This window comes from Perna viridis, chromosome 11 (genome assembly GCF_037379345.1).
Source record: "Perna viridis isolate PV_CMFRI_1.1 ecotype Kerala chromosome 11, ASM3737934v1, whole genome shotgun sequence".
NCBI classification, from domain to species: Eukaryota; Metazoa; Mollusca; class Bivalvia; order Mytilida; family Mytilidae; genus Perna; species Perna viridis.
The window spans coordinates 19562464-19585578 of NC_142455.1; the positions used below are offsets into that span (position 1 = coordinate 19562464).

The following is a 23115-nucleotide window of genomic DNA, read 5'->3' on the forward strand; positions in this document are numbered from 1 at the left end:
ACTATTAAAGGCTACTGAATTATTATTGATAACCAAACTAGCAAATCATTTCTGACTTAATAAAAACCAATGCTTAAATCATAAATAAAGATCAAGTTTGATTTTTGTGTGTATAACACGTACAGTTCAGGCGTTACATTTTTTTCACTTAGGAAATTAAAAATGCTGGGGTATTTGTGATCAACATATCAATTCTCTTCATTTCACATGTAACATATCTTGTTTCTTTGCCTTTTCCCCAAAAACTGCTCAATTTTTTTTTTAAAAAAAGGGGGTCTGGGGACCCCAAAAAGAATCTGCCTTTACCTATGTAAATGACAAAATATATTTTGCCAAGTATTGTAAGCAGAATATCTTATGAATATAAACTTTAGTTATGCTACATTTATATGGGTTTTTGTTCTTTAGATATTTCCTCTCTCTCCTTATTCAGAAATTGAATGTAAGTCCATTATTTATCATTGTTGCTATCTGATTTTTATCTCCCAGTTTAACACCTTTACTTTGTTCCTATCCAACGACAATCAGTAAAATTGTTGTTTTTATTTACCGGGACATAATTCTCTGGTTACCCCAGTCATGGAGAGGACGGAGAAAAAGTCATTGGGTCACCTTCATTTGTCAGCTATACTCTTACATAATGAGAGATTCTTTACTATAATTTATGGTGAAAAAAACATTTGACAAGTTACAAGCCAGAAAAAATTAGTTGTTTTGCTGATAAACAATATAGGGCGTTTGGCACGATCTACAGTGAAATCTGTCTGTGCTTAATGAACAAATTTGCAGCTGTTTAATATATGACTTGATAATGCTAAACTATTTTCGAGGTTGAAGAGAGACCCTTCACATTACTACATGTACCAACATACCATTTATTCTCCCCTCTTATCAGAAAAAAGAGAAATATAATGCCATGAATGAACAAACTTTTTTTTATTTTTTCCATTGATTTCTGTGAGAAATTGCAGTTTTCAAAGGAAAATATCCAGAACTAAATTGTTTACTTGGATTCCAACATCAGTGCCCTCTAAAATTTGCAAAGCATGGGTTGTCAGGGGTAAATTTAGGTGGTTTTAGGTTGAAACTTTAATTTCTCGCTAATTTTACCACAAAAGATATCTACATTGCACCCACTCCAGAAGAATATTCCAAAAATTTAACCTCGAAATTTTAACTGTACGCCCCCTTAATCTGAAATACTGGATCCGCCCCTGATGTAAATAAATTTTAATCTAAACCAAACAAATAAAATTGAGATATTGATCTTTCTTTTGATAAAACTTCACAATAATTTTCAAACACAAACCCCTCCCCACCCCCCCACCCCCCCCCCCCAAGGAAAAAAGTAGGAAAAAAACAATAAAAGAATTAAAGAAAGTAATTGGGAAAATTATGAAATTGCTCTGTTTATGCTGTACATTTTATGTGTGATGGAATTGTAGACATAAACATTTTCTATTCTAAAATTTTGATTTGATAAATGAGGCGGACAGATGTTGGTTTTGAGACTAACAAAAAAAAAATTATATCAGAACTTTCTTGTTCTCAGTATGGTAAAAAGTAAAAAAGGTTCATATTTCCAGTTATTATTCCAGGAACAATAGTCCTAGAGCTGTTAAAATATATTGGTATGAGTGCTGTATTACTGCATGTAGACCCTCATTCAACAAAATACTTTGTGCTATATTTAGAAACATCAAAATCAATCCTTTGAATAGCCACATATAATTACAACAATTTGCTGATAATGAGGCTTGCAGTAAACTTATTCAATGTTGACAATCAAGGAAAAGTGACATTTGGCTTCTTAAATGATCACATGATCAGCTTACAAATCTGCTGACCGAGAAATTGCCTGCTTAGTTCAAGGCCATTTAAAAACGTATTGATAACAAACTGGAGCATGTGCTCAGATGAAAACAACAACATTGTCAATTCTTGCAGTGCACATTTGCTGTTTTAAGGTTTTAATTAATTGCCTATTTGCCTTTTGAGGACAATCAGCTTGTGGAGGAATTGTGTCAGTCTATATTTTATTGAATATTGACATATTTTTACATCTCTGGGAAATAGATTAGGTGGCTGGTTGAATCTGGACTTGTTTACAGTTTTCTATTAGTGTGCAGTGGAGTTCAAGTTTTCAAAATTTCACTAAAAATGAGCAAAAAGAGGAAGCTGAGCTTGAGGTTAAGGATAAGTAAGTACAATTAATTCTCAATTTCTGCAATTTTGTATGCGTGACATTTGACCTTTTTCCAATGTTTTTTATTTGTTCCAAAGTAGGTCATGTATGACAGTTATAGAAATTGAACTTCTTTGCAAAATTATCCATTTAAATCAAAAATAGACTTAAAAATACTTATAAGCAAACGTGAGGAAGGAAATGTATATAATTGAGATTGGCTAGAGATCTTTGCATTAGAGATTATATCCCTGTATTTTTGCACCATTTTGTTGAAGAATATTTTTTGATTGTATCTTTCTTTCCACTTAACTTTATGTAGTTAGTTTAAGGATAAGGTTTTAACTGTCCACTTATCTGTACAAAAAAATTCAAAAAATCTGTACTCACAACTCATAAAATTTTCTAGCAATGTTATATGTGACCCTCACTAATTGAAATCTGGATTTTACCGTTACGATTCTTTTTTTTTACTGTTTATTTATTTCCGATTTTACCGATTTTCTCAATGTTTGACGACCTTGTAAAATCATCAATGTTTTATAATCTTTGCAGTCTGATTTTAATTACTGTAGATTTTGTGTAAATGGTACATGTGTCTATAATTATAGAGTTATTTCCCGTGATTTTTTATCAGTTTGTTTAGCTGTACCTATTCTGGTCTTCAGATTTAACATTGTTACATCCCATCTTAAATACAGTTTTCAGCATGATATAGGTTTTTTTATAAAACTTTGTATGCAGTCTTTGTCTAATTGCTAAAAGTTCTGAAACCATTTTCAATTTTATCAGAATCTTATGTTGTGTCATAAATTTTATCACAATCTAGAGATGTATGGCATTTGAATGTTGTTACTAAACTTGTCGTAGATGTCCCTCAATGGTCTTATCATTCTAGGCCCTGTGAAGCATTTTGATTATACATGTGACCAACTTGCAGCTATTAGTTACTGTAAGTAACTAACAACATAACATCTTATATTTCCCAGTCAGAGGCCACAAGGAGCAAGCAGAGTACAATATCGAGACAAAGAACATGAATAGAAATATATAGCACAAAGTGTAAAGTCTGACAAAGATGATGAATAGTAACAGTTACTGGCCTAGACAGTAACTGTCTGTGTCATAATTGTAGATTGACACAATGAAGTTGTACATTTCAGGTGCGACCAGATATTGGCCAGTGTATACCTTTATGGGGTATATTTTGACTTGGAATCCCTCTTTAAAAATTTATCATAGTTTTGAGCCCTGGTGTATACATGGTATCTCTTGGATTACCTCTTTGGAAGTCTGTCATAGTATTGGGCCCTGGCGTATACATTGACATTTTATCTCATGAATTCTTTCTATAGAAATCTATCATAGTATTAGGCCCTGGCATGTACATTGTATCTCATGGATGCCCTCTATAGATATCTATCATAGTATTGGGCCCTGGGATATACATTGTATCTCATGGATTCCCTCTATAGAAATCTGTCATAGTATTGGGCCCTGGCATGTACATTGTATCTCATGGATTCCCTCTAGAGAAATCTGTCATAGTATTGGGTCCTGGCATATACATTGTATCTCATGGATTCCCTCTAGAGAAATCTGTCATAGTATTGGACCCTGATCTCAAGTTAAGTTATGAAGTAAACATGTTATCCAAAAAAACATATGGTGATATTATCCACTGTTCTACAGTTATGTCATGTCCAAAACCACATGTTAATTGAGCAAAACATCATTATTTTTCAACCAATTATGACGAAGGAACTTTTTTTAGTTGTCAAGTGATTTGAATTTTTATGTTTTCGTGTGTTTCATGATTTATGAGGGTAATTTAACTCGGGCTAACAAGACACCTTGTTTAGGTTGTTGGCCTCATTATAATACAAGAAGTAAACAAAGTATGATCTCAAAAAACATTGCGTTTGAACAGAATTACATCAGAGAAGAATTACGGTGACAAGAAAGACCAGGGGTTTTAGGACATTTTTATTTGAAAACCCTTAAAGGAACCTTGAGATTTGAAGATTTCAAATGTACATGGGGTCTAGACAAAACACAGGGTACACCACGTGACCAGAGGAACAAATACAAATTATAAATTGTACTTACAAAAGAACTATTAAAGAGTGAACCATATACAGAATGAATCCCTGTAAAAAATTTGGTATAACCCAGTCTGTACATATACGCATGTCATCTTTCTATGCTGGTACTAAGTATAAATACCCAGGTACTTGCCTGTCACTAATTACATATGGTTTTACCCATCAGGAAAATCAACCTTTCTGAGGATAAAACCCCACCATTCCCTGACTAAATGGATTACTATATGCATATAGAAAGATTAGGTTTACATCAGTTATCATTTTTAATTCTGTTTTATGGGCAATTGTTGGCTAAAATATGGTGGAAAACCCTGGGTAAAGCAAGCAGCTTAGACACATAAAATATAGGATGTCATAGATTTATTGAGAAGAAATATAGTGAAAGTAATGCAGTGCCTTAGTCTACTGAAAGGTTAAGTCATTAATCAAGGTTTTATAATACTCCTGGAGAAGAACTGATAAGGAAAATTTTAAATATTAACTATACTTTCAAAGCATTGCCGAAATTGGAACACATTGTCACTCCGTGATTTTATACTTTTGAAGTTAATGGTCTGAAATTACATAAACAGCATTTTAAGATTCCACTTTTCTTTAAAATCTTTAAAGGTTTATAGATCGTTACCTAAGTCTGGCAGGGGGTGGTATGACCAATGCTTAAGTCACTGTCTGTTTTCTTTACTGCACAAAGGGGGAGACTGCTGTTTTGGGTTGTGTGTGTGTGTGTGTGTGTGTGTGTTAATATTGAGTTTTCGTATTAAAAATGGTTGCAAACCAGTTCATGGAAATATAAGTCCTTTACATGTAAGCAGCAGTATCACCCAATGACAATGATATATTATTACATGGATTGAACTTTTCATTCTTATATTGCCAAGGTTCACTAGAACTTTATATCTTAGGCTAGTAATGTTGACCTTTTGATGACCTCTGGGTATTTGATATAACATTAGCCATGTCTTATGTTGTTCTGTAGTGCTAATGAGAATACAAGCCTAATTGCTGATCCATCATTTGTGGCTGTTTCAATCCAGTGCTATGTCCCCTATCAATTTAAATGATCTTTATTTTAAAGCCTTGCACCCAATCCAGTTTTATATCACCTTATCAATTTAACATTGTTTGAAAGTGTTCTCTATATTCAAGCACTGCATCCAAATTAAAATTGCCTTTAGGATAAGAAGGTGTGAATGCTTGTTTTTTCTCTCTCTAAATTAGGTCATGTAGCTATGGTAGAAAACTATAAAAGTGTTGATCATCAGGTTACAAATGAAGTATTGTCAATCTGACATGGAAACCTAATGTTAAAACCCAATATATCTTTCTGCACTTCATTAGGATGATTGTTGTCTGTCTTGTGGTAATGTAATCTGATTTGTTCTGGGAAAACAAGATGGAGGATGTATGTGGTTAAACCATTAACCAGTTTCTGTTGGTATTTAACAGAACAGCTGATTTTCAGTCCTAATGATTTTAACTTTTGTTTGGTCATGAACTTAGGTCAAATCAGCCAGTTAGGATAAAGGATTTGTGTGGTGTTGTATGACATCTGGAAGCACTTTTCCTCAGCAGTCTGGGGCCCTCAATTTTTTCTGACTTAAGACCTTTGATAGTTCATTTACATGGACACTGGACTCTCAACCTTTCTACTCTTGGAAGTAAAATAAACCCCTGACTTTCGGAGATTAAGAGCCAATAACCTTTTTATAAATGCTAGTGTTTCATATATTTAAGTCATAAGGTGGTGTAGGGAGCAAATAACCCATCTGAGTTTCATGGTTGTCACTTTCTCAAATCTTAAATTCTGCTAACTACCATAGACAGGAAAATACTTCACAGAAATGCCTTGGGTTTGCCAGTCCACTTTTCAACTTTCATGTTTGATATTTGGAGATATATGAGATATGTATGGATCATATATCTACAGGAAGAGTGCTTAACATTGACAATTCAAAGCAGTACACTGTACTTCAGAGAAGTTTTACATTATATTCTGTTGTGACCCGACCTTCATCCTGTAAACCATAATATGGATGACCTTGAAAAGGATTTCTCTTTTAAAGGTACAAAGAGTCTTCTATTGGTTTTTAAAATAGTATTAATATGGCCGTTGGGGTATTTATTTAGAAGAATGAGTAGAACATATTGTTTTAATGTTTCAAAGTAAACAAAATAACTAGGGTACTCATTGTACATATAGACTGACAGTTGCCCGAGTATGACTATCCATGAAGCCTGTTTGTGGTAACATGCCTTAAGAACAGCATAATGAGAGTTGTAAAGTTTTTTGCTAGAAATGTCTGATATGTTACAGCTAACATCTTGGACTAAAGCTTAACCCCCCCTTTTTTTTCCACCACAAGATGGGAGACTATCATTAATTGTAACTATGATTAATTGTCTATTGATATACTTTTGTTATATATCTTTTAAAGTTGTATTGTATGAAAAGTTATGAAGTTACTCTAGACAAAACAGTAGTTGTGAGCATCAAGGCTTTTAGGGTTGATGATTTTTTTTCAGTATGATAGAATTTGCTTTACTATGCCTATAATTTATAAAAAGACCTTTGGTAGTTCTGTAAACTGAAAAGTAAACTGTGTGGGCTTCAGTTAGCTGATGTATAGAGAATGATATTGTAACTTTTTTTTTTCTAAAATGAATACTTATATTGTTTAACAGGAACTTCATCCCTGTTAATTTAGTGAGTACTGGACAGAGATAATGGTATGAATCACATGACAAATTACTTAAGTACATTTGGTTTAAATTTAAACCTACTTTAAACATTTTGATTGTCAAGTACAAGTATATCTCAATAATGTACGTATTTTTAGATTTCCCTTCAAAACATTAATAGTCTGAATTACATAAATGATCTAGATCATAAGTTAATTCGATGGCCTACTTTTTACTATGTCAATGTTTATAGTGTTGACCTGTTTTTGACATATTTAGATGTTGCTTTCTGTTTTTGAAACTTTTTAGTGTTCAAAATGCAATGTTTACAAATGAATTTCCTCTGTGAAAGAATATTGGCACCTGATTATATTAGCTTTGGGTTTTGTTTTTCCATTAGATTTTAATAGTGTATATGAATACAGTACTGTTGTAAATCCATTTTGACTTTTAGTATTGAAACTTTAACTGGAGCTGGAATACTATTTTGATATGTCATTTTAAGCCAAAAGTTAAAGATGTAAATAGGGAGCAACTTAGAAGTGAACAGCCTATGAGCCAGGTGGATCATCTGTAGGCTGTATAAATTTAGAAGGGATCAGTCTATGAGCCAGGTGGTTCTCTATAGGCGGTGTAAACTTTGAAGTGAACAGCCTATGAGCTAGGTTGATCTCTATAGGCTGTGTAAACTTGGAAGGGATCAGCTTATGAACTAGGTGGATCTTCTGTAGGCAGTGTAAAATTAGAAGGGATCAGCCTATGAGCCAGATGGATCTCAATAGGCCGTGTAAACTTAGAAGGGATCAGCCTATGAACCAGGTGGATCATCTAAGCCATGTAAACTTGAGTTGAACATAGTTTATAAAAGAAACAAGTTCAATCTTAGGAACGAAAACTTTTATGTGTAAATATGATGATAAACACATTCATCATGACCCTAATAATTTCTGAATTATAATAAGTTTGGAAATAAATCAGTCTATAGTGTTGATTGCTTTAAACAGTAAAAATTTTGATAAAAAATTTATCAACAACAAAATTTACAAGTCTTATACTGTATATCATAACTCTTGACCTAGAGTCCTATAAAAATAATACCTTGATACTATCTGTTTGTGTTAAAATCTTTTGCATTCTTGACTCTCTTTGTTTCTCCTGTCTTACACCAACTCTTTTAAGGAAAGGGACATGTACTGTTTTACCCTTGTCTCTGCATCTATGTTTCCATCCATAACAAATTTTTCCATCACAGATTTCTCATTGATTTTAACACATAGTGGAAACATTTCTTCATGTGTTAACAACTGGTATATTTTTTTTTTACTTTTCTATGTGCATATTACTAGAATATTCATTCCAACCTAATTTTCGTAAGTGCCTGGATCTAGAACTGCAACTTTTCATACAAGGAGGAATGAGTTAAATTTTAATGTCACCATTTCATAGTTATTATTTCATATAACTCTAATTGCTGAATGAGTTGAAGAGGTGCGTCTACCTTGAAAGAGAAATCTATCATCTAAGCAGAATAAATGGCAAGTTATGTTGTAATTGATCAAAAATGAATAGATTTGTACTTGCAAATAGATTTCTAAATCCAGAAATAAAGCATAAATGGATTGCACAATTTTTATGAAACCGCTAACATCGGGAAGTGGGAACATGTGTCATCATAATTTCTCATGTACATGTATATGTTTTAACGTGAGTTTATCACTGTTCAAGTAGTAGGGGTCTATATATCTGTTTATCTTACATAAAATCAACATATAACAGGTGAAATTTGGATGTTTGCTGACTTTCAAAGTGCACACTACTTGACATTAGGCTTTTTTGCAATTGTGATTTTCATCAGAAATGCAATAAATTTAGGAAATAAACTCTTTCTGAACTTCAGTGTCTGCATTGTATTGCAAATTACATGTGCGTTTTATGAGAAATCAGTAATTAATTCCTCACTTATGAGTTACGTGACCTTTAAGTATTAATCAAAAGTAAAAACAACCATTCGAAAGGAGTTTAACAAGGTATGAAGTTGTGGAGAAATGTATTCTCACAGTTGTGGACTGAACGCTCAAGTAAGATAGTATAAACTGAAGACTAAATGTATTATTGGGTTAATTCTATTTAGTAAATTTCTATTTTTAATACATCGATGCAGCCAGCATAGGTTTAGTTCATGTTTGGCTCATCTTTTTCAGTAACGTACATGTATCTAATGTATCTTGTTGAGTGACCAATTGATTTCCTTGCTGAAGTATAAAAATCAATACAAGTTATAACACACTGGTTTGAATGGATTTCAGTATAACTGCTATATACAATAGACCTGTCTACACCAAAACTTATCCCCCTTTCTTGATTCTTGGTTTACAGCCATTATTTTATTTGGCTGACCACTAAACCATGAAAAATTAGAAACCAATTCAAACAATTACTGGTATGTACTAGTGCCATATAATTTTCTATGCATTTGGACCTGTGAGATCCTGTGTGGGTCTGTTATACAAACAGGAAAAGGTTCTTAGTTCGATCTTAACCCAAAATCATTCTGCACTGGTCTTCTGTTAAAAGGGATGGAGTGTCAACGATGTCTTACGTATGTAGATTCTCTATCAAAACATGAATGACTCAAAATCTTTCTGTCAGAAGTGACATAAGCAGTTAGTATGTGATTGGTTGAACTTAAAATGCAGACGAACATTATGTGTTATAGGAAGCTTTGTATTTCCCGTTGGTCGAGACACTAGCGATGTAATTACACAAGGTGCTTTTTTTAATAAAATTGAATACGATTTGAGTACAAATAGCTCTGTCCCTAATAGGCAAAGTCTGAAATCATATTATGATGAAACTCTGGTTCTCTAGATTTATAGTATTATTATATGAGCAATTCGGCAGGCATTTCTAGAAAAGCAGAGGACACTTGCACATCCGGTGCACCTGGTCCATGCTCCCTGTTTTTAGTGGAGTCCGAGTTGCTCATTTACTTTTGTTACTTTGTATTTATTATTTTATTTATTTTGTGTTCTTTGTTGTGTTTGTCTTTTTCCATGTCTGGTCTTTGTCCCAGGATTACAGTCTTTTGATTTCCACTAAAATCTTGGTTCCCTTGATTACTCTTACACCCTCTCCCACCCAATTTGGGATATTAAGGTCCTAGTTTGTCAGTATGTAAAGTTGTCTCCAACTCGTCCTCCATTATTTTACAGTATATGCTTCTAATGACCATGCTTAGTATATATGTAATGAAAAGATAGAAATTGGGATTTCTTTTTGGTTAACTGTGTCTCCTGTTACCATTGCCCTGATTAACTAAGTGACCTTTTGTTTTAAATAGGAGGTCATGACCCTTGGTTGAATGTCACTGCTTTAAAGACCTAGAGTAATTTGTTAGTACTAACAAGGAACATGAATGACAATGTAATATTTTATCCCTACTGATTAGTGGGTGGTATATTGGAATTAACTTGTCTGTCAGTGGATCCATTCATCATTCTGTCTGTCAAAATTTTGTCACAATATCTCCATTCCCACTGGATGGGTCAATTTTCAATTTGGTAAGTGACTTAATAAAGATGGGGTATACTCTGTAAGCAATTTTAAGTTTGTGTCAAATGCCAATTTTCATTGCATATGTGGGTATACATTGCACATCAACAACTGCAGTCACCAAAAAGATTTATGAAATTTTGGTATATTAGATTTTAGCAGCATCTACTGCTCTATTTTTGAAAGTAGTTAAATGAAAAGAAGTGTTAAAAGTAAAACAACCCACAGAGGTTCTATTGGTACCCACAGGAGTATCATCTGAATTTATTGGCAGCAGTTTGTATTTACATTCATCAAACTGGACCTGGGGTTTCCACCTTCTATTGTAGCTGCAGGTTTCTTAAATAGTATTTTCTTCTTTTTCAGTATCACCGCTCAAGTCTTTAGGGAATAGTAATGAACCCAAGTCAGCACCACCGATTCGGAACCATGAGCATACACATGCTATCATCTTCAAAAGAGATGATTCAGTGCGGGTTAGTGATGTACGTACTAAGCATGTGCCTGGTAACACTTTTATTTTACTTACAACGCTCTAAAGTTATTCATGAACATTCACAGTTGATGACATTAGATTTTGTGTTGCATCAACAAGTAAATGGTATTATACTCCACATAAGTCTTTAGAAAATAATTTTGGGAACTTTGAAAAGTTCATGATTAACTTGGCTGCATTGTAGTTTTGGATTGTAGTTGCACTTTATGTTCTGGTTTATGTGCTTGTATTTCATATATTCAGAGTTAGTGACTTTGTTTAAGGCTGAATTTTTTTATACTCTTTCCCAGGGTTTGTAATTATTGTAAAAGTTTTTCACATAGCTTAATTAGAGACAACTTTTTAAAATCCAGGAGCCTTTTAAACAATTGCAAATGCGGCTGTATATTGGTACAGCGCCGTCATTGTCGTCTGTAGACACTTCATTTTTGTGTGGTAACTTGAGTATTGGTTTGTTGATCTTTATAAAATTTTATAACAAGGTTCCAAACCTTGAAATAAAGATTTGGTATTGATTTTTTTAGAATTAGGGGCCAAAAGGGGACCTAAAACATGCATTTCATTGAGTTTAACTATAAAACTCCAAGAAAAGCATTGTAATGTCTAGGATATTGTTCCACAATGAACAGACTTGGATTGATTTTGGAACTTTCCAGAAATTAGGGGCCATGAAGGGGGACAGAAACATGCATTTTCCTGATGCAGGGATCAAGATAATAACTAACAGTGAATGAATCTTTTTGAAATTGCATTACAAGGTGCCATACCACAAAAAGAAGACTAAGATTGATTTTTGGGGTTTTGACTTGAGCCAAGTCAGAATAAGGGGTCATATTAGGAACCAGAAACATGTATTTTTTTTCTGATTTCTTGACAAAATCTTTTTGGTCTGATTTTGAAAATTTATAAGGTTCCTCTTGAAAATCCTTACTGGTGTTTTTCAATCAGATTGGAGATATCTTTCATAGTTTTTGTATGTAATGGGGCCAAACGGGGCCACATCCCAAATAATAAGACTTTTATTTTTGTGGCAATTTTTTAAAAATTTCTTTTTTCATTAGATTCCATATGATATTCCAAGTTTAGGTACAAGAGTTTTATAAGAAGTATGCTTACCAAATTAACCCTATTATTGACTGTTTTTGAGATAATGAGGTACAAAGTGATCCATGAATGCATCCTGAAACAGACCTTTATACTTAGATTGAATTTCAAAGTATTGTGCAATATTGTGCCAAAGTGAGTTGTTGTGTCCGTATTGAACTGTAAGTCCCTATGTTTAGTGTGTTAAAAACTAATATTGTGCCTCCACGCTTGCCTTAAGTAAACAGAGTTCAACTGGCAGCAGTGATATCATGCTGCACTTTATGAAACTTTTAATTGGAGTAAGATGTACACAATTAAGACTAAATCCATGTCAAAGTTCAAGGCCTACAAAGATGGGTTCTTATAAATGGTTTCCATCTTTCATATCACAATGCATCATGTGGACATTTATTTTGTTTAATGTGCGAATTTAAAATATACCAACACAGGCCTAAAAACAAGTATGTGTTTCTGGTAACACCCTTTTCAAAATTAGGGTCGGTAGGTAGGTTTTTTTTTTCTCTCGATGCTACAAACATTTCAGTAGGATTTTAGCATCCAAGTGCTGACATTTCGCAGTTTTGATTGCAAATACTGAACTCGCTTTGGCGTTCGCCATAGCATTCTTACTGTGATAATGGGTCTCCACACTGGGGAGCAATTTAAATACAATAAAATGCAAATCGGCGACAGAAAACACCAAAATTTAGGATTTTTTAATTTTTTTTTTGCCGACGCAATAAAAAAGTTAGGGTCGGTTGGGTTACTGGAAACACATTTTTTTTTAGGCCACATAGTATTATTTAAGTTTAATTAAAAACCAACTTATTGTGCATCCTACTTTTCTCCTAAGTAATAGTTACCCATTGGTTGTGATGATTTTTCATGAGCCTTTACTTAGTTCTACTTATCAGTAGTATTCCCAATCAGTGGTTCCCCATTGCAAAAATTATGTTTCAGTAACCTTCAGTAAGCTCTCCCATTCAAAGAACTATAGATTAAGATGAGGTTTCAGGAGCCTCCACCATGTTCGCCCAATTATTGGTTTTCTAAGGGCAAAACTGGTGCTTCACTCTCCTGCACTAAGCTTTCCCAACAAACCCCAGAACCGAGGATTAAGATGATGTTTCATGACCCTTTACCATGTTCTCTCAACCTGAATAGTTCCCCATTGACAAAACTGATGTTTCCATAACCTTCACGAAGTTCTTCATTTCAAACCAAACCCCAGAATCATGGATTAAGATGATGTTTCATAACCCTTTACCATGTTCTCTCAACCTGAATAGTTTCCCCTGGACAAAAATGATGCTTCAGTTACCTTCACAAACTTCTCCATTTCAAACCAAACCTCAGAACCATGGATTAAGAGGATTTTCTGAAGCCTCCATCATGTTCTCCCAACCACTGGTTCTCCTTAGGTTAAGATGATCTTAAGAAGCTTCTAATATTTTTCCTCAACTAATGGTTTTCCCTGTATAAAGATAATTTTAAAAAACTTCCACCATCTCCTCCCAAACAGTTGTTTCCATAGGCAAAGATGATACAGCCAATTATATGCTGCCATTATGTCCTGAAACTAGTACTGCTGAAGGTGACAGAAAATAGTAGTTGTTGCATAACATATTCACATTCATCAAATTTGACCTAAATGTATAATTATCTATCAAGTCCTTATTTAAATGCAAAGCTAAAAGGTGTATATAGTGCAGTAATGTGAAATGTCCTTTTTGTATGGTCTGTTCAATATGTCATGGCTTTTAATTAAGTTAAACCACAGCTGTTGTTGGTTGGTGGTATGACTTGAGCAAGGCATACACAGCTGTTATTGGTCGGTGGTATGACTTGAACAAGGCATCCACAGCTGTTGTTGGTCGGTGGTATGACTTGAGCAAGGCATCAAGAAGTCAATTTTGACAGCAGTTTCTTTCGTGTTTTGGCAAAAATTAACTTAAGCTTTAAATGAAACTGTACATGTCTGATGAGGATGACATAAGTTCTGTAATAAATTAGTGAATAGCTAAGTCTTGATTCTAACCAGGAATATGGAAAGGCACATTACTCCTAACCTGTCAAGTTAACGTTAAGGTAGTGATTTTCCCGGTGCACTAATTTTCGTTATTTTCATGGGAAGTGATTAGGTTTGAAAAATAGTTGTGGCTAAATCACTTATCAAAGTAAAAATCTTAACCTTCCAAAATCTTTTAAAAATGATATATGTCAGTATGCTCATTTCACAGGAAAAGGAGGGAACATTATATCATGAAACTAACACATTAACTGTATCTAAAACCCACTGTCAATTACGTTTACCCTCATTTTAGATGCAATACGGTTCAATTCATGAGGAGGTAAGAAACTTATACTCTGATAGAAGATTGATTCCTTGTGATCCAAATGCTTCTGTCTGTGTCATATATTGTGTGTATTGCTTATATACTGAACCATGCACTGCGGTAGTTATTATTATTAATCCTTAAAACAAAAAATAGGAAAAGGGAGACAAGTCTCTATAATTTTTCTAAATATGTGCAAGGTTTCTTCAGCAATGTATCTAACCATTCTTTGCTGCACACAAATGCACCAGAATCAGTATTTTGTGCATTAGGTCTACTAGAATTTCTATGCTCAATTAACTTCAGAGAAAAACAATAATTTGGGAATCTGATCGGTCATCTGGTTTCCTTAGTTACTGCTTTTGGATGAGGCTTAAAATGCTAGTTAATTTGGTGTCCCATTAACTTTTCTACATGGGCAAAGGGAAAATCTGCTTTTATGAAAACACTCTGTAGCTTTTAAAATTTAATGAAATATTTCTAGGCTGTACTGGACTTAACTATTTTACTTCCTACAAATATTCTTAATTGCAGTAGTTGCTTGTATAAAGGGCATTACCATGATAAATTGACTGCTTAAAGGACGGTGATATGGCCTAAAATGTTGATAATGCCTCATGCTGCAGGTTAAAGGCAATATCACTTCCGTAGGGATCATGCCCACTACATAAGAAACTATTGTGTTTTTTGTTCTTTGAAGAATCTAAAATGGAGTAACTGATCATTGGAATGATCATTTTGTTAGTGATCATGGGTCAGGCCTGATATACAGTATTGCTGATCCTAAGTCCGGTCCAATTTTGAAGTTATCATAGGTATAGCCCATTTTATTACCAATTGTGGGTTTCATTGGTTAGGTCCATTTCTTGTCATATTAATGTCAGCTGACCAAACTTGGGTGAAATAAAACTTGATTTTTTTACTTTTTCCATTTGAGGATCATTTTGACGGAAATCCTTTAATTTTGATGTTTTGAACATATGGCTCGTTCAAGTTGTCAGTAATTGTTGATTTTAGGAAAACATGCAAGGAAAGAAGGTTTTTAATTTTTACATTTTACCTGTCAAAACTCCCCACAGAAAATGAGATGCAATTAGAATAGTGACATTTCGTGATGTGACTTAATTTCGTTTGTTTACTTGTACAGCTAAAAATATCAATCTAAAATATGTTGGCTAGCGTAGCATTGTCTGCCTTAATGGATTGTTAGTGTACCTGAAGAGTAAAGGAAGTTCATGTCAACAATACAAGACATGATGTGGCGTCACACTTGAAAAGGGTCCTATGTAGATTTTACCTATTGCTTATCACATTGCTTTTGATATAAAAGAAATTTTTTAAAGATTAGGAATCTTTAAAGTGGTTCAAGTATATACATTCAACACTCAACCTGGTTATCTGTTCAAAATCTGTGCTAAATGTATTGTGTGACGGATATTATCAAAGTTGTAGCACTGATGTGCAAGGGAATGAAATAGGATCAAATGTGCTGACGGAATGGGGATATGCAGGGGAAAGGAATAGGATATAATACATTTGGGGAATGGTGATGTACTGGGGAAGGAAACATGATAAAATGAACTGAGGGCAGCACTTGAAATAAAATATTGTATGTAATCAACTATTAGATTTTTCATTCACAAATTTATTAGATCTGTGCACACTTTGTTTATTTTCTTTCGTGATTATATAAGCCTTTTTTATATATTTTCAATGTATGAAATTTTACAAATATACTTGTAGCATTTTTCTTCACTAAGCTTGCTTTAAGCTATTATACATTATATACACTCAAACCTAACACAGACATACAGTATGCTGAGTTAATTCCATATACATGAAAAAGTCCTTTTGTATATGGTTCTGTTAAAGTTAGGATAAAAAGATCAGAGCACTTGAGCAAACAAGGTCTTTTGCAGGACTTTTTATTCAAGAGTGTTTAAGTCTGCCAGTTTTGAAAGGATTATTGAATGATGAGCTAAAAACTCCAGAACATTTGAATTCTCATTCTCATGCCTTTTTCTTGGGTGAAATGGAGTTGAAATATTTTTTCATTTCCACTGATTTATTTTGGGGTCAAATAGGAAATTACGATGATAACTTGTACATGCACAAATGAGGCTAGGTATCCATTCCATATACCCATTTTATAGTTTACAAAATGCCCTTATTTTATTTGTTCAGGAATAACTACCCTGGATTACTGTAAATGTTTTTACTTTTGTGATGGACAGATTACTGCGAAAAAGTAGTATGTGCAAAATTAATCTTTAACGCATATTGCTTTTCTCCTTTTTTTTAACCACAAATATTAGCAATAACAAAAATTAATATGTTTACAGAGTTATTTTCTGGTCCATTTCTTTTCCAACATTGTTTAAATCATTCATAAATAATATAATTGAATGTGTCTACAACCTGTTACTTCCTGTATCAGGGGTGTCAATGTATAAATCCTATTGACCATACAATCGTTTAAGATGCTTCAATTCTGTTTTCTGTCTTTTTCAGTTTTCGCTGGAATCTGATATAGACAAATTAGATATAGAAGATTTAGGTAAGTTTGATCAATGTACTAGTTGAAAGTCTTATCTTTTAAGGGTTTACTCTTGTGGTGTCACATAGAAATTTGTGTTCTTGACCTTTCCGACAACCCTTAACATGACTGTAGCCATGTAAAAATGTGAATTGAAAACAAATACTCGACTGTTTAAAATCTGCTTAGAGGTTTTACAGTGGACTTAAAAGTTTCTTGCCCTACTTAATGTATTAGGTCATGTCTGTAACCTTGTTTGAACTTAAAACTTCATTCCTTCTTAGCAAGTTCTAGGGGTTTTTCTTATTATACACTCCTTGAGACGTTCACGTTTCCTATTTTAGCGTTCATACATCATTTACCGTGCATTTACACATCGTTTTGCGTTCGTTTGATTATATAAATTAATTATAGCAAAAAATGTAAAAATAAGAAAAATCCCTAGAACTTGCTAAGGAGGAATTGATTATTTCCTTGATTTAGCTGTTATTTTTATATTTTTTGCTATAATTAATTTATATAATTTCACTAATTTTATTTTCTATCATTTTCTGTCTTCATTATATGTCAGTATTATTATTTTTCGTTGTTTGTCTATCGTGCGTTTAAACGCATGCTAGGAGGGTTCTTTCATCTTGCGTTTAAATGCACGTTGGAAGCATTCTTTATTGTGCATTTAAATGCATGATAAACGAACGCTCCTATCGTGCGTTTAAATGCACAATATAGAACGCTCCCAGCGTGCGTTGAAACCCACAAAAGATGAACGATGGGAAAATAATAATACTGACATAAGAATAGAAGCGTTCGTTTATCGTGCGTGCAGGAAACCTAAACATCTCACGGAATGTACCTGTTCACATTTGTATTTACTAGGGATTCTAAGTTGAATCAACATAAATGCATTAATGCATTTTTTTTTTTTTTTGATTGGCTGTAAGTAGTTTTGTGGTAAAATATAAACTTTTTCTATTCTGATGCAATGGAAGTACTTTTCTTCATGGGTTCAAGTAAAAATCTCCTAGATTCTAGTATACATTTAAACCTAAAAGTCCTTTAAAAATTATCCTACGAGAATGGTCATGTTTTGGAGATAATTGAAAACATGTGACAATTTCAAGGTGAAAGAAAAGAAAGGACAATCGTGTTACAGGATGACATTGAATAGGTGACACAGTTATATAATTCATATAGAGAAATGACAAGGTACAGACACTGAATATTACATGCCACAATCTGTATCTTATGCCATATCAACCATAGACTGCTTTATCTCCCCATGGGTCACTGACTGAGAGGGGGATATGGGTCAATCAAGGGTTTGTATGAGTTACGAGTTACTGTAAAGTTTGTTAAGTCCAGGCTGCAGTACTACAAAATTTGAAAAAAATTACTTGAGTCTAAGAAAATTCATAACATCATTAATTTCAAAGATAAGAGTTACCATGGAAGTTAAGAACATTCTTAGAATGAAGAATTTTTTCGAGTTTTGTGGGGCTCGGAGCCAGGACTTAGGTAGATGAAATTTCAATGTTCATGCATCTGAGACCTCGGACCAACTCTAATTTAAATCCCTGTAACAGTCCTTATTTTAGAAAATCTTCAAAATATGAGGATTTACCTACCTTATCTGTTAGGAACAGAAATTAGCACGAAAACAATTATTTTTCGAATACTTTGTTTAAACTTCTTGTTTCTTTATCATTTTCAATAGGCTTGATAAAGTATTACTAAAAGAGTTGTTGGTCACAGAAAGTTTTGCATTCTTTGAACTTTGTTCTTTACATATAGATAAAAACTAAACTTCTGTATTCATTCAAAGGACTAGACATTTTTAAAATAAAAATTAGAGCTTATTAGCTTTTGGTAAAGACACCGGTAATTGTTTCATACAACATAATACATAAATGTTTTCGATCATGTTTCAAAGTCTTCCAGTTCTTTGATATGCTGCATCTGCATATAACTGCATTGAAATTCTCATCTGTTCATGTCTACCTTATGAATTATCTGAGAACATGGACTTGTCTAACAACTGTCTAGAATAAAATGTTATTGAACTTGGTGACCACTTATAGATTCTTACTATCAAGAAACTTAAATATTTTTTGTTGACAATAGATCTGTGTCATATCTCAGTGGTCATAGGTTGACAATAGATATCTCATATCTCAGTGGTCATTGGTTAACAATTGATCTCTCATATCCCAGTGGTCATTTGTTGACAATAGATCTCTCATATCTCAGTGGTCATTGGTTGACAATTGATCTCTCATATCTCAGTGGTCATTGGTTGACAGTAGATACCTCATATTCCAGTTCTCATTGGTTGACAATAGATCTCTCATATCTCAGTGGTCATTGGTTGACAGTAGATACCTCATATTCCAGTTGTCATAGGTTGACAATAGATCTCTCATATCTCAGTGGTCATTGGTTGACAATAGATCTCTCATATCCCAGTGGTCATTGGTTGACAATTGATCTCTCATATCTCAGTTGTCATTGGTTGACAATAGATCTCTCATATCTCAGTGGTCATTGGTTGACAATAGATCTCTCATATCTCAATTGTCATTGGTTGACAAAAGATCTCTCATATCTCAGTGGTCATTGGTTGACAATTGATCTCTCATATTCCTGTGGTCATTGGTTGACAGTAGATATCTCATATCTCAGTGATCATTGGTTGACAATAGATCTGTCATATTATTGTTTGTTGGTTGACAGTAGATCTCTCATATTGCAGAAGTCTTTTGTTGACAATAGATCTGTCATATTCCTGTGGTCAGAGGTAGAAAACAAAAAATTTGGGTAACCCAATGAACGTGATCTGTTCAGTGTTGTAGGATTTTTTTAGGTCAACTTTCCAACGGAAAGTCATTACTCGAAATCTACTTTCCCAGTCAGTATAGTAACTTTCCCTGATATTTTTAAGGTTATTGCTTTTGTTTGTGTTTTGAATACAAATTAGTCATGTCCTTTTATCATGAGGTGAAGAAAACCATAGTTTAGATACATAATGGTATCTTTTTATTGCCCCTGGAAATGCCAGGCGTCCGTTCCGTCCACATTTTCCACACTTTTTTTATGCTTTTACCAAATAAGTTTGTATTTGGTATGTTGCCTTATTATGAAGAGTTACAGATTAAGTTTGACTTTGGTTATGGTTGAATGATTTTTGGCCCTTGGACTTTGAAAATTTCAGTGAATTAACAGTTTTCTGCATTTTTTTGTAATGCTTTTACCAATTGATTTTATATTTTGTATGTAGTCTTACTATGAGAAGTTACAGATTAAATTTGACTTTCGTTATGATTGAATGATTTTACAGAAGTTATGGCCCTTGGACTTAGAAAATTTCAGTGAATTTCAAAGTTTTCCTCATTTTTTTTTCTTTCGCGGGGGACATTGGACCGCTGTTCTTTTATTTTATTTAACATATGAACAAATTGAATTAACACTCAAAATTAACTTTTCTTCCGATTCATTTCAAATCATTTGAATTTTCCCACGAAATATACTTTAATAATAAAATACAAGTCATTTCCGGTACCGGCACCTTCATACCTGTCACTGATTTCAGAGTCTTAAAAATTTCTCATTAAGACCATTAATGCAACCTTTTTGATCATGAAATATATGTGAATCCAGGTTGTATTCCATTTACAATTTCATATTATAATGATGGCTATTGTTAGACACTTTATTGCAAGCGCTAAAATAATGTAGACGAAAAAAGTCATGTTGTCGAATCGTGAGTAAAAACACACAAATTTGTTAGTGAACCTTTCTTAAAAAGGAATTTGGGATCTATTTGTGATAAATCAGAGTGATTTTATTCTAAAAAAATAAACTACAGGCAGATTTTACTTGCCCACAGACAGCTAACATCTACTTTTAAACTTTCCCAACCCTATGAAGCACTTTCCACAGGAAATGGTAATCCTAGAACACTGCTGTTTGATTTTGACTTACCCATTGTGACATTTGCTAGCTGCATGCCAGCAGGAGAGTGCTTTATAGAACTTCTAGTGGTAATAATTCTTGAGCTTTACATTGCTATCTGTCTACCTTATAGAGTTTGTTACTTGGCCTTCATATACTCACTGTAGTCAGGGTCAAAGTTCATGTTGACATTGTATGTTGTAGATATAGGTCATGTATCTTATCTTGGTCATAGTACAGGCATATACAACATTGTTCAATCGGGGTTACATGAAAGTTACTCAGGCCAAGTTAATCCAAATAATTCATGAGACTTGGTCCAGTTGTTGAAGTTGTGCAACTAGAATAACTTATCCATTGTGCAGTAGGGAAGAATTGAACATCAGGGACCTAAAAGACTTAGTCTGATATTTTAATTGAATGCTAAGCAAAATGTCCATAACTTGATCTTTGGTTCAGTAACATCTCAAGCCACCTTTATTTGGCTGCATGAACTTCAGTGTCAATTTTGTGTCAGTAATAATATCTAAGGGCTGTAACTCTCGTGCTGTTTTGTAAAGGAGTTTTGATTTATGGTGCAATAGCTATTAAATAAACCAGTTTACATCACCTAAGGACTATAACTCTACTTGAAGTCAATCATTTCTAGGGGTTCTTTTTTTGTGCCTGTATTCCCATGTCTACAGGAGAACTCAGGTCATTAGTTCAGTTTACAGTTTTATATACGATGGTCTCTTTGTCTATTATTACATTAGCCTTGGTTCTTAAAGTTGTATTTCAGGCATACCTTTAAATATTCATGTTTTTTACACCTGACACCAGTTTCGGTATTTTTTATGCAAAAAATAGAACTCGACATTTTCAATTTTTTTCACAAGTTTTATCTATAAAATCAAATGTATAAGTTTTGTAAATCAAATGTATATTTTGTATGGTAATGTTGCTAGAGCACACCTGACAAACTGGATTGATATGATCTATAGCAGTTTTATTATTGTCAGTTATATGAAAAATGTACAGATCTTGATTTCCAGTGTATATTCATAGATTTAAGCTGATTTAAGATTCAACTTTCACCTTCCGAATACTGCTTTGAAATTTTTTTTGCATCTGCTTGAGATGTAAATTATATTGGCTTACTGATTTGAGCTTATGAATACTATTTATTTTGTAAGCCCAAAGGAGGAAAGCTTTTGTCCATCTGTAGTGACCCTAGTCTATAGATTCTACCTGTGATATTGTATCATTATGGAGGTGGAGAACTTTATTTTTTTGGTTCTATTTCACATTATTTCAGGAAACTTCAATCAGTATGTAACTAGTAAAATCTTGCCGATTTTCTGTAATACAATTAAGCCTTTCAAAATGCAATTACTGGGTAATATGCCTTTGGCTTGATATTGTTCAGTCATTCAATGTAAAGATATTTCATCTAATTTCAAGTCAATTTCATCAGAAATGCAGAAATTATGTCATAAGCAGTAAAAAATGTAATGCTATTATCATATAGTATTACAATGTTTCCTAGTTTTGACAAGAATAGTACAGAGATTTGTCTTTTAAAAGTACATGTGACTGTATATGTTGTTTTAATTATTTTTGGGTTTTTTTTCAGATGAAAACACAGAGCAGGCATTTGCAAAGTTTATGCGAGCTCACAAGTGCTATGATTTGATACCCACGAGTGCCAAACTTGTTATTTTTGACACATTATTAAATGTAAGTACTTACAGATTTGAAAAGCATGTGTTAGAATAATATAATCAACAAGAAAACTCACAGCTGATATATAGATGTAGTTTCACAAGAAAATGGTAGACATTGATCATTGGTTTGAGATGGTGGTGCCATGGAGAAAGAAAGTATTGCATGGTCGAATAATCAGTGTTCTATGATTTTCAAAATTCTAGGTTTTCACAGGCAAACTCTAAATATAGATTAACTTTCCTATACTTGAAGTTTGCTTGCCAAACTTATCAAATCATTTGAAAAATCCGAGCTTATTACTTGCCAAAGGGAAAGTTGGGCATAATATACAGCTCTCTTACACCAAAATTGCACTTTTTCTGAGTGATGGGAAAGTGAATTCCTAGAACACTGCATAAGTTGTAATTAAAGGCAAAATCTGAATTAGTGATGCCCAGTGAATGAAGTGTCTGTAAGTCAGTGTGTGTCATCTGATTGTCTAGGGT

General features: G+C 33.4%; 1 protein-coding gene across 16 annotated transcripts in view; it reads left to right on the forward strand.

The window, feature by feature from the left end:
* LOC148603241 (5'-AMP-activated protein kinase subunit gamma-1-like) overlaps positions 1-23115 on the forward strand; it is a 215845-nt gene that overhangs the window by 158469 nt on the left and 34261 nt on the right. For 9 of the 16 annotated variants that reach the window (XM_088552488.1, XM_088552487.1, XM_088552483.1 and 6 more), the window contains 4 exons: positions 10888-11006; positions 14428-14454; positions 16951-16996; positions 22539-22642. In XM_088552488.1, coding sequence (XP_088408614.1) covers positions 10888-11006; positions 14428-14454; positions 16951-16996; positions 22539-22642 — 296 coding nt within the window. The remainder of the gene's footprint in view (positions 1-10887; positions 11007-14427; positions 14455-16950; positions 16997-22538; positions 22643-23115) is intronic. The other 7 variants (XM_088552492.1, XM_088552478.1, XM_088552482.1 and 4 more) reach the window with 3 other exon arrangements.